This window comes from Grampus griseus (genome assembly GCF_964374135.1).
Source record: "Grampus griseus genome assembly, chromosome: 1".
Lineage (NCBI taxonomy): Eukaryota > Metazoa > Chordata > Mammalia > Artiodactyla > Delphinidae > Grampus > Grampus griseus.
In genome coordinates, this window is record NC_139017.1 from 148,765,208 (window position 1) to 148,778,404 (window position 13,197).

A 13,197-nucleotide genomic window follows, 5' to 3' on the forward strand; every position below is an offset into this window, starting at 1 on the left:
ACCTATTAGTTTAGCCAGAAGTTCTGTTGGCCAACTTGCCCGAAGAACATGCGGATTTTCTAAGTTTATGTTTGGCTTTGTTAATTTGTACAATAAGACAGCACAATACTCATGTTCTAAAATTTAAGGACAACTTTTGCTTATGTTTATATAAAACCAGATGGTCTTTCATTTATTTTCATTTCAAAAAGGCAAGGAATTTGTTCCTCTGGAAGAGTAGCTGGGAAAACATGGAAAAAAATAGGCATTGTTTATAAAGGTCAGGAGTGGGATCAGGGGAATGAGAACAAAAATGAACCTAGAGTTTTGACAATCCCTTCCATTTTCTTTCCTAAAGTTGTAGTTTTCAACCCTAGGTGCCCATCAGAATCACATGGGGATGATTTTAGAAAAGTATTGATCCCTAAGCCCTATCCTCACAGGTTCTGATTTGATTAATCTATGTTGGGGCCCATGCATGTGCAGCTAGGCTTAGCATCCACTGTCCTAAAGGGTATGGACAAATAATATGGTAAACTATTCAGCCTCACTAGCCATCAAAGAAATGTCTATAACTGAGCATTAAAAATCATAGAATAAGTTGAGCAAAAGAAGTCAGACACAGGACTTTCCTGGTGGCGCAGTGGTTAAGAATCCGCCTGCCAATGCAGGGGACACGGGTTTGAGCCCTGGTCCGGGAAGATCCCACATGCCGTGGAGCAACTAAGCCTGCGCGCCACAACTATTGAGCCTGTGCTCTAGAGCCTGCGTGCCACAACTACTGAAGCCCTCGCGCCTAGAGCCTGTGCTCCGCAACAAGAGAAGCCACCTCAACGAGAAGCCCATGCACCGCAACGAAGAGTAGCCCCCGCTCACCACAGCTAGAGAAAACCTACATGCAGCAACGAAGACCCCCAACGCAACCAAAAATAAATAAATAAATACATTTATTTTTTAAAAAAAGTCAGACACAAAAGATTACATGCAGTGTAATTCCATTTTGATGAAATTCTAGGAGAAACAGAAATCAGAAGAGTGGATGCCTGGGAGGAGGTGGAGGAGCAAGAGATACAGACTGACGGCAAAAAGGTAGGAGAGAAATTCAAGGGAGAATGGAAATGTTCTGTATCTTGATTGGGCTAGTGGTTAGGTGGGCGTATACATTTGTCAAAACTCATCAAACTGTACATTTAAAATCTGTGTATATGTAAATTATACCTCAATTAAAAGAAAGAACACTGGGGAAAATTTCATCACAGCCCTCCCCCACCAAAAGTAGCAGCCAATGCAAATTCGGATGTGGTGAAATTGCTACTCATATAACGACGGCAGAAAATTTTGGTAGAATGCTTCTGAATGTTTTTTTTTGTTTGTTCGTTTGTTTTGCAGTACGCGGGCCTCTCACTGTTGTGGCCTCTCCTGTTGCAGAACACAGGCTCCGGATGCGCAGGCTCAGTGGCCATGGCTCTCGGGCCCAGCCGCTCCGCGGCATGTGGGTTCCTCCCAGCCCGAGGCACGAATCTGTGTCCCCTGCATCCGCAGGCAGACTCTCAACCACTGCGCCACCAAGGAAGCCCTCTTCTGAATGTTTGATAATACATTTTATGATCCATACCTCCAGCTTTTGGACTAGTAATTCCACACCTAGGAATTTACTGTATAAAAATAATTTTTAAAATGAAAAATATATGTACAAAAATGGTTTTTTATGTGTTACTTTGTATAAAAACATCAATCACAGGACCAGTGGGTAATTCTTAACTAAATCTGGGCTATGTTGTGAGGGTTGATTCCAGCAGGCCTAGACTTAACCTGAGCTGTTTTGCTAAAGTTCTTGCTTGGTGCTGACCACTGGTCAAGGAATGAAATACACTGATTAAAACAGTGTTGCTTTTCAGCCACAGGTCTGGAGTTTCAGAAAATGGTTTTTAAATCATTATCATAACTACAATTAACATAGTAGGTGAGTGAGAACATAAGAGAATAAGAAACTTCAACCTATAGAAAGAATAGAGCAGAGGGGCGCAGAGCTAGGAGCAGAGAGGTGGGTCATGGTTAAAAACTAAAAATAAGTAGATATAATAATAATAACAGCTGTGTGCTAGACACCGTTCTAAGTAAACGCTTTACATATATTCATTCAGTTAACTCTCATAACAACTTTATGTGATAGGAATGGCTATTTTGTCCATGTTAAAGATGAGATACCTCAGGTACAGAGAGGTTATTTAACTTGCCCAAGGTCACAGCTAGTTCCTAGCAGAACCAGTAATTATACCCAAGCAATATGGCTCCAGAGTCCATACTCTGAACTACTAAGCTACACTTCAGAGAGGAGGAGAGCGGGAGGAATCTGGTAGGATGATGACCAGGGAATGGAAGAAAAAGCAGGAGTTTGGGAACATAAATTTTTATTGAGCACCTGTTATATACCAGGGACTGTGGATAAAAGGATGAGTAAGACCATGGCCCATGTCCTTTAAAACCTACAGTCTGGTGAGGAAGACAGGTGTGAGTCACGTTATTTCAAAACAACATGGCAAGTTCTTAAATAATTACAGAGAGCCATGTACAAAGGGCTACAGGAACACGAAGAGTGACACCTCACTCAACCCAGGCCGGAGGTGTCAAGAAAGGCTTCTTGAGGAGGTGACTCCTAGGTTGAGAATGAAGAGTTGAAATAGGGAGAGCGTGGTCCAGACTGAGGAAAGTACGCAAGGGAAAAAGAAGGCTGAAGGCAAGTGAGGGGGTATATTTGGGGAAGAGCAAGATGTTAGATACCACTAGAGCTCAATAAATAGTAATTCCCTTCCCCCTCCCTCTCTTGGGAAGGAATGAGGCCCCATGTCTCCCTAGGAAAAGCCCTATAGATAGAACTTTTGGGAATGAAGGAAATCGGTGTTGGCGTTCTTGAAAGGTCACTTCTGTGAGCATCCCCTGCTCTGGCTCCCTAAGAAGTAGCTCAGTCTTCTAAAGGGAACTTGTTTTTGTTTACCTCACATGGACATCAAGCCGCTTCAAAAATTGCCCATACTCTTCACGTAGAGCTTCTTTCTCCTGCTGCAACCCAGACAGCTTCTCTGACAATTCCTGGTTGCTCTTCAGATGCTGAAAAACATTTAAAAGTATGGGAATACTCTGCTGAATACAGGTTTGATGTTGACGAAATGGAAACTGGCAACGCCTTTCTGCTGAAAAAGGCATATGGAAACCAGCGTAGCTTCCTGTGATTTTGCACTTCCAGAATTCCTGAAAGCCAATAGGTCTTTTCCTTGACTTTTGTTCCCCCAACCTTTCCAGTAGATTTGTGAGCATTTAATTCCACATATAGAGAGTCTTCCAGCTTGAAGTAGAGTGAAAGCTGTTTTCCTGACCTAACCCTGACTAATAAAGTATTTGGTTCTAGAAGGGGCTCCAGGGAGTCTGGACTTAGTGTCTGAGCTGGTCGGATTTGAAGGCAGTTTAATCTTGTCACTAATACTAGCAATCCATGACCAAAATTGATTAAATGATAATGTAGTCGCCTGTGGTGAAGTGCTCTGGCAGACCACAGGACTGCTACAAAGTTACAGAGGCACTGAGAACTCCAAGGAGTGCGGGGTGGCGAGCCACACCTGACCACGTTAATGAGCCGAAGAGGAGAAAATGTCCAGCTTGGGGTTTAATTATTGGAACAAGGCATACTCAGAGACCCAGAGCACATCCTTCATGTAGGCAGCAGGTCAATATATCCCAAACCCAAATTTCATCAAGGAGGTGGCAGAATTGCAGCATAAGTTGATTTCGTAGACTTGCCACATCTCTTATGTGAAAAATAATGCTTTATTTGGAAATACATGCAAATCTGAGAATTGGGAACGAGAACATCTGACAGGATTCCAATAACTTTGAGCACCCTGGACCTAGAAATCCTACTGAGCCCCTCTTAGCAGCATAAGCAGTCCTGCTGTCTCAGATTAAACACCCTTGCATCGAGGACTCTACTGACTCCACCTGAGGCAGCTACCTGTGCAGGGATACCTATTATTCTTAACACCCACCCTATACCACTACCGCTTCTCTTTGCCTCCAATCCTACAACTAGAGTCAGATCCCAGCCCGTCCTGGGGAGAGGGGGTTGAGTATAGGGACTCACCTAGGAGGACTGCCATATTGAAAGAATGGAAAGATTCTGCCAAATTAAATTGGCAGAAACCTGAGGAATACGGGTAGGACTGTATTCGTAAGGCATTACACTAGGGAGAAAGGAATATAATGTTGAATAGGCTGAATTTATTGACATGGAAGCGCTTACCAGAGATTCAGGATTTAATGTGTTGATTTTAACGTCTAACGTGACTTTAATAGTTTGCTTGGTTGGTGGACTGAAACTTGGACCCAACAGTGACCTGTGTTAAATGACATTAAGATGCCAAGCTTCCTTGGTATAAGAGAGGAAAGAAGCCAAAGTCTTAAGTAGATCGGAAGTTTGGAGTAGATTTGTCATGGGCGACCTGCTCACCACCTCATCACTATGACCCGCACGTCACTCAGAAGACACTCCTTTCCCCCAGGCTTTGCCAAATACACTGGTGAGGGGAGGTCCAGATTCCTTGAAATGCTGAAAATGCTCTCCTACTGAGGATGATGGTGGGAGATGCCAACACTGAAGCCCTGATTTTAGTGGGGATGATGGTACTGCAGCGTGTCGGAGATCAAGTGGCAATGTTTAACCCCTGATACAAGGTGGGCATTATTACTCTTATTAGATAATAGGGCCAGAGATTTAACCAAATGGTTTGACTCGTAGCGATCTTTGGTTGTAGTTAATTGCTCACAGTGATTACAGGACTAAAATAGATGAACAGCCTATTAAAGTTTTAATTGCGTTGTATTTTTAAATAAATGAATAAATATATAAATGCACCTGGGTCTGGTGAACAGAGGCCCAATTTGAATGACAACAGTGGAGAGTAATGGCCTCTTACTCAATCCCCAGACCTGAGTCAGTTCAGACCCAGGGTCCTTTTGCTAGGTTGTCTTCAGGAAGAACCTTGTGTGTGACGCTGCCACAAGCATGTGATCTTCTCCAAAGCCTTCCCCAAAGAGGACTGTGGCCTTTTACCCAGGTGACTGGGCATTGGAGAAAGGGAACTATCTAGACTTTGGGAGAATTACATACAGTACAGTGGTTCTCAGTCAACACTAATACCTTGGAACCCAAAATGAGACTGAGGTTCACAATTCAGAGTGAGGGCTTAAGGAAGTAAGGTGGAAAAATGGAGTTTGAACACACAGAGTGTCTTAGAGTATGTCTGCAGTGATTCATTGGCTCAGTGTAGGTTTCATGATGGACCTAGTGGGTTTGTGAATCTCCTCAGTGATTTCTTCCCAATTCTTTTTTTTCTTTTTTTGCGGTACGCAGGCCTCTCACCACTGTGGCCTCTCCCGTTGCGGAGCACAGGCTCCGGACGCACAGGCTCAGCGGCCATGGCTCACAGGCCCAGCCGCTCCGCGGCATGTGGGATCTTCCCGGACCGGGGCACGAACCCGTGTCCCCTGCATCGGCAGGCGGACTCTCAACCACTGCACCACCAGGGAAGCCCTCTCCTCAATTCTTGAATGTATAGTCAAACTAGACAATCTGGAATAGAAGGTTCTCTTTGTTGGCTTTCTGACCTGAGGCATGAGGGCTATTGATGGTAGAAAAGGCCAAGTGCTTGGAATGCCTCTTCAGAGTCTAGAATCAACTTATACCACCTTTGCCTTCAACCCATTTATCAAGCAACCTTCAAGGCTGTATGGTTTTAGTGGTGCCCAAAGCAAGACAAAGATCTGTGCTGTGACAGGCTGCGGTGCAAACTGCTTTGCCACTTGGGCTTTATGACCCAGCAGACCCAAAGTTGCTCCAAGTTTCCATGGCAGCTGAGGAAGCAATACAGAGCCTCTGGAAAACTGTAGTTTAATGTTATGATTTGGGAGGAAAGTCATCTCTCCTCCTATAATATCTCTTTGCCTTTTGAGAAAGGTCCTTGCTTGTGACTGGCCCTGGTGGAGACTGAATGGTTGGCCATGAGAAATCAAGTATCGAGTAACCTGAGCTGTCCTTCCTGAAATGAGGTGTTCTATTATTCACTGAGCATTGAGCTGGGCATGTGCAGTAGTACTCCATCCTCAAACAGAACTGCTATGTAAAATACTGAGCCCCAGCAGGTCCTTAAGGTTCCAAGCTACATTAGCAAGTGGTACTTACTTCTATTGCATCACCACCTCTCTTAACCCAAACCTATGGCCTAATGGGGAGTTCCCTACGACCAGTTAGCCAAGGAAGAATAAATTCGGGCCTGATGTACATATGATTCTGTACAATATGCAGCAACCACTAAGCTGGGACGAAGTGAGAGTAGCATTGACATTTATACACTACCAAACGTAAATAGATATGCAGTTGGGAAGCAACTGCATAGCACAGGGAGATCAGCTGAGTGCTTTGTGACCATCTAGAGGGGTGGGATAGGGAGGATGGGAGGGAGACGCAAAAGGGAGGGGATATGGGGATATATGTATATGTATAGCTGATTCACTTTGTTATACAGCAGAAACGAACACAACATTGTAAAGCAATTATACTCCACTAAAGATGTTTAAAACAAAAAAAGTAGGGCTGCTGTGGCATACAGCCCCAACTGAGGGGTAGCCCTTAAGACCAGGGGGAAGGGAAATCTCAGTGGGCAAAGCTTGTGTTCACTTTGCCTGGAAAGGGAGATGTCCAGAGGCATGGACCTATGCTAATTTATAGAAAGTTTCTAATAGTTTGGCCAGATGATCAGGGATTTGGAAAGAATAATATTGGAGGACTGATGAAAAAGAGGCCTGGACTAGAAATGCTGTCCAATCGGTGGGAATGTTCTATGTCTGCACTCTCCAACATGGTGGTCACTTGCCACCCGTGGCTACTGAGCACATGAAACGTGCCTAGTGTGTCTGAGGAACTGAATTTTTAATTTTATGTAATTTTAATTAACTTAGCCACATGTGGCTAGTTGACACAATATTAGACAGCACAGGCCTAGAGTGTGAACATATATGTGTTACATGTGTTTCTGCTCAGCAGAGGGCTTCCACAGAAGAGGTGGCTCTCAATAATCAGGTGGAAAAAATAGTACATTCTGGATGTCACTTAGCCTCTTTTTCTATCTATTTGCTCATTCAGTGGGCTCACGTGCAAAGTGCATGGGGGCAGGAATATATTTTATAAGGAGTCACCAAGGCTAATCCACCCAACTTGCTAAAAGCACAGATCAATGTTGAGCAACTGTTATGGCAGTTGGGGGGCCAGGCAGCCACCTGGTAGTAGGTTTATTACGCTGGACCCCTTCCACCATGCAGAGAACAACAATTTGTCCTCAGTGAAAGAGACACTCATTTTATTTTTGTTCTTTTCATTAATCTTTATTGGAGTAGAGTTGATTTACAATGTTGTTAGTTTCTTGCTGTACAGCAAAGTGATTCAGTCATACGTACATATATATCCACTCATTTTTAGATTTCCTTCCCATTTAGGTCACCACAGAGCACTGAGTAGAGTTTCCTGTGCTATGGAGTAGGTTCTCATTAGTTATCTATTTTATACATAGTAAGGAAACACTCATTTTAGATACGGATTTGCTTTCTCTTTCCACAATGCTTTTGCCAGGACCACCATCTGTGGATTTACCAAATTCTTTATTTCTTGTCATGATATACTACCACCCAACATGGCTTCTGACCAAGAAAATCATTTTACACTAAGAGAAGTGAAACAAAAGCTCATATATATGAGAGTCATTGGTCTCACCCTATATCCCACTATCCAGTAAAAAAACAAACCTGCAAAACAGTGGAAAGACCTATGGAGGATGTAGTTATGATGCTGGCTAGGTGAAAACATCTTTTGAGGTTCAGTGATGTCCGATAAGATGATGTCTAAATTTTTAACCATTGATTGATATATGATGCTGTTTCTCTCAGAGCCAGAATATGGGAAAGAAACCAAGAGCTGGAATGGGAGTGGCTTTTCAAACCTATACCTCATTGGCAAAACATGTGTTATTGTATTATTGGTAGTTAACTTATAATTAAGTTTTAAAGTTAGTATATCCATGTGGATTGAGACTGAAGAAGCAGCAATTAACATTACCCCCAAATGACCACAGATGCTGCTGGGACTCTGAGAAATTAAGTGTATCAATGAAACAGGAGGCAGGGCACAACATTTAAAAGAATGACATAGCTGTTGAGGATACAACAAAAACTGGTTGGAACCGATTAGGTCAAAGATGGCAGAAGATTTGACTTCCAGTAGACTTTGAGCCTCATTATATGCTCGTTGTAACTAGCTAAACAACACACCCACAGGTGCTGTGACAGTTCTGAGGCCAACCATAAAAGTCCCAAAAGTGGGCAGTCACCCAATTCCTGCAAATCCCTGTCCCTTCTCCAAAATAGTTGGAATAATCCTCCCACTCATTAGCCTGTGAAATTACCCAGCCTATAAAAATTAACCACGCCATATTTCGGGGCCTCTCACCTTCTGAGATGGCCCACACTCTGTCTGTGGAGTGAGTTTCTCCCAGGGCCGCTCTGGCCTTTTGAGATGGACTGCACTCTGTCTATGGAATATGTTTCTCTCTAAATAAATCCACTTCTTACCTATCACTTTGCTATCCACTGAATTCTTTCTGAGATGAGACAGAAGAACCTCAGCTTCATTAATTCCTGAGACCGGGTGTGTGATCGCAATTAAGACAGTGGGCTCAAGTCCCAATGTCGGTTTTGGCTGGGTTCAAGTCCCAATCTAAGTTCTGAGATTTCATCTTCATTTATATGAGTGATAGTGCATCCTATTAGAGGAAAGCATACTACTCTTCATTTTAAAAAAAAATTTAAAATTATTTTTTATATAGCAGGTTCTTATTAGTTATCTATTTTAAATATATTAGTGTATATATGTCAATCCCAATCTCCCAATTCATCCCACCACCAGCCCCCCACCGACCCCCCCCACCCCACCATTGCTTTCCACCCTAGGTGTCCATATGTTTGTTCTCTACATCTGTGTCTCTATTTCTGCCCTGCAAACCAGTTCATCTATACCATTTTTCTAGGTTCCACATATATGCGTTAATATACGATATTTGTTTTTCTCTTTCTGACTTACTTCATTCTGTATGACAGTCCCTAGATCCATCCACGTCTCTACAAATGACCCAATTTCGTTCCTTATTATGGCTGAGTAATATTCCATTGTATATATGTACCACATCTCCTTTATCCATTCGTCTCTTGATGGGCATTTAGGTTGCTTCCATGACCTAGCTATTGTAAATAGTGCTGCAATGAACATTGGGGTGCATGTGTCTTTTTGAATATGGTTTTCTCTGGGTATATGCCCAGTAGTGGGATTGCTGGGTCATACGGTAATTCTATTTTTAGTTTCTTAAGGAACCTCCACACTGTTCTCCATAGTGGTTGTATCAATTTACATACCCACCAACAGTGCAAGAGGGTTCCCTTTTCTCCACACCCTCTCCAGCATCTATTGTCTATAGATTTTCTGATGATGCCCATTCTAACTGGTGTGAGGTGATACCTCATTGTAGTTTTGATTTGCATTTCTCTAATAATTAGTGATGTTGAGCAGCTTTTCATGTGCTTCTTGGCCATCTGTATGTCTTTTTTGGAGAAATGTCTATTTAGGTCTTCTGACCTTTTTTGATTGGGTTGTTTTTTTAATATTGAGTTGCATGAGCTGTTTATATATTTTGGATATTAATCCTTTGTCCGTTGATTAGTTTGCAAATATTTTCTCCCATTCTGAGGGTTGTCTTTTCATCTGGTTTGCAGTTTCCTTTGCTGTGCAAAAGCTTTAAAGTTTCATTAGGTCTCATTTGTTTATTTTTGTTTTTATTTCCATTTCTCTAGGAGGTAGATCAAAAAAGATCTTGCTGTGATTTATGTCGAAGAATGTTCTTCCTGTGTTTTCCTCTAAGAGTTTTATAGTGTCTGGTCTTACATTTAGGTCTCCAATCCATTCTGAGTTTATTTTTGTGTATGGTGTTAGGAAGTGTTCTAATTTCATTCTTTTACATGTAACTGTCCAGTTTTCCCAGCACCACTTATTGAAGAGACTGTCTTTTCTCCATTGTATATCCTTGCCTCCTTTGTCATAGATTAGTTGACAATAGGTGCGTGGGTTTATCTCTGGGCTTTCTATCCTGTTCCATTGATCTATATTTCTGTTTTTGTGCCAGTACCATATTGTCTTGATTACTGTAGCTTTGTAGTATAGTCTGAAGTTAGGGAGTCTGATTCCTCCAGCTCCACTTTTTTCCCTCAAGACTGCTTTGGCGTCTTTTGTGTCTCCATACAAATTTTAAGATTTTTTTGCTCTAGTTCTGTAAAAAATGCCACTGGTAATTTGACAGGGATTGCATTGAATCTGTAGATTGCTTTGGGTAGTATAGTCCAATATTTTCACAATATGGATTCTTCCAATCCAAGAACATGGTATATCTCTCCATCTGTTTGTGTCATCTTTGATTACTTTCATCAGTGTCATATAGTTTTTTTCTTTTTTTTTTTTTTTGCGGTACGTGGGCCTCTCACTGTTGTGGCCTCTCCCATTGCGGAGCACAGGCTCCGGATGCGCAGGCTCAGTGGCCATGGCTCACGGGCCTAGCTGCTCCGCGGCATGTGGAATCTTCCTGGACCGGGGCACGAACCCGCGTCCCCTGCATCGGCAGGCGGACTCTCAACCACTGCGCCACCAGGGAAGCCCTGTTGTATAGTTTTCTGAGTACAGGTCTTTTACCTCCTTAGGTAGGTTTATTCCTAGGTACTTTATTCTTTTTGTTGCAGTGGTGAATGGGATTGTTTCCTTAATTTCTCTTTCTGGTCTTTCGTTGTTAGTGTCTAGGAATGCAAGAGATTTCTGTGCATTCATTTTGTATCCTGCAACTTTACCAGATTCATCGATTAGCTCTAGTAGTTTTCGGGTGGCACCTTTAGGATTCTCTATGTATAGTATCATGTCATCTGCAAACAGTGACAGTTTTACTTCTTCTTTTCCAATTTGTATTCCTTTTATTTCTTTTTCTTCTCTGATTGCCATGGCTAGGACTTCCAAAACTATGTTGAATAATGGTGGCGAGAGTGGACATCGTGGTCTTGTTCCAGATCTTAGAGGAAATGCTTTCAGTTTTCACCATTGAGAATGATGTTTGCTGTGGGTTTGTCGTATATGGCCTTTATTATGTTGAGGTAGGTTCCCATTATGCCCACTTTCTGGAGAGTTTTTATCATAAATGGGTGTTGAATTTTGTCAAAAGCTTTTTCTGCATCTATTGAGATGATCATATGGTTTTTATTCTTCAATTTGTTAATATGGTGTATCACATTGATTGATTTGCATATATTGAAGAATCCTTGCATCCCTGGGGTAAATCCCACTTGATAATGGTGTATGATCCTTTTAATGTGTTGTTGGATTTTGTTGACGATTTTTGCATCTATAGTCTTCAGTGATATTGGTCTATAATTTTCTTTTTTTGTAGTATCTTTGTCTGGCTTTGGTATCAGGGAGATGGTGGCCTCATAGAATGAGTTTGGGAGTTCCTTCCTCTGCAATTTTTTGGAAGAGTTTGAGAAGGGTGGGTGTTAGCTCTTCTCTAAATGTTTGATAGAATACACCTGTGAAGCCATCTGGTCCAGGACTTTTGTTTGTTGGAAGATTTTTAATCACAGTTTCAATTTCATTACTTGTGATTGGTTTTTTCATATTTTCTATTTCTTCCTGGTTCAGACTTGGAAGGTTATACATTTCAAAGAATTTGTCCATTTCTTCAACGTTGTCCATTTTATTGGCATATAGTTGCTTGTAGTAGTCTCTTAGGATGCTTTGTATTTCTGCAGTGTCCGTTGTAACTTCTCCTTTTTCATTTCTAATTTTATTGATTTGAGTCCTCTCCCTCTTTTTCTTGATGAGTCTGGGTAAAGGTTTATCAATTTTGTTTATCTTCTCAAAGAATCAGCTTTAGTTTTATTGATCTTTGCTATTGTTTTCTTTGTTTCTATTTCATTTATTTCTGCTCTGATCTTTATGATTTCTTTCCTTCTACTAACTTTGGGTTTTGTTTGCTCTTCTTTCTCTAGTTCCTTTAGGTGTATGGTTAGATTGTTTATTTGAGATTTTTCTTGTTTCTTGAGGTAGGCTTGTATTGCTAAAAACTTCCCTCTTAGAACTGCTTTTGCTGTATCCTGCAGGTTTTGGATCATTGTGTTTTTGTTGTCATTTGTCTCTAGGTATTCTTTGATTTCTTCAGTGATCTCTTGGTTATTTAGTAATGTATTGTTTAGCCTCCATGTGTTTGTGTTTTTTATTTTTTTTCCCTGTAATTGATTTCTAATTTCATAGCGTTGTGCTCAGAAAAGATGTTTGACATGATTTCGATTTTCTTAAATTTACCGAGGCTTGATTTGTGACCCAAGATGTGATCTATCCTGGAGAATGTTCTGTGTGCCCTTGAGAAGAAAGTGTAATCTGCTGATTTTGGATAGAATGTCCTATAAATATCAATTAAGTCTATCTGGTCTGTTGCGTCATTTAAAGCTTGTGTTTCCTTATTAATTTTCGGTCTGGGTGATCTGTCCATTGGTGTAAGTGCGGTGTTAAAGTCCCCCACTATTATTGTGTTACAGTCGATTTCCTCTTTTATAGCTGTTAGCAGTTGCCTTATGTATTGAGGAGCTCCTATGTTGGGTGCATATATATTTATAGTTGTTATATCTTCTTCTTGGATTGATCCCTTGATCATTATCTAGTGTCCTCCCTTGTCTCTTGTAACATTCCTTATTTTAAAGTCTACTTTATGTGATATAAGTATTGCTACTCCAGCTTTCTTTTGATTTCCATTTGCATGGAATATCTTTTTCCATCCCCTCACTTTCAGTCTGTATGTGTCCCGAGGTCTGAAGTGGGTCTCTTGAGACAGCATATATATGGATCTTGTTTTTGTATCCATTCAGCGAGCCTATGTCTTTTGGTTGGAGCATTTAATCCATTCACGTTTAAGGTAATTATCTATATGTATATTGCTAGTACAATTTTCTTAATTGCTATGGGTTTTTTTTTTGTAGGTCCTTTTCTTCTCTTATGTTTCCCACTTAGAGAAGTTCGTTTAGCATTTGCTGTAGAGCTGG

At 41.3% G+C, this 13,197-nt stretch overlaps 1 protein-coding gene across 1 annotated transcript in view; it reads right to left on the reverse strand.

Moving 5' to 3' along the window:
* CCDC30 (coiled-coil domain containing 30) overlaps nt 1-13,197 on the reverse strand; it is a gene marked incomplete at its 3' end in the record, with an annotated part of 86,719 nt that overhangs the window by 18,788 nt on the left and 54,734 nt on the right. Inside the window, exon 9 of the mRNA XM_082678989.1 lies at nt 2,975-3,087. Within this exon, the coding sequence (XP_082535115.1) occupies nt 2,975-3,087 (113 nt within the window). The remainder of the gene's footprint in view (nt 1-2,974; nt 3,088-13,197) is intronic.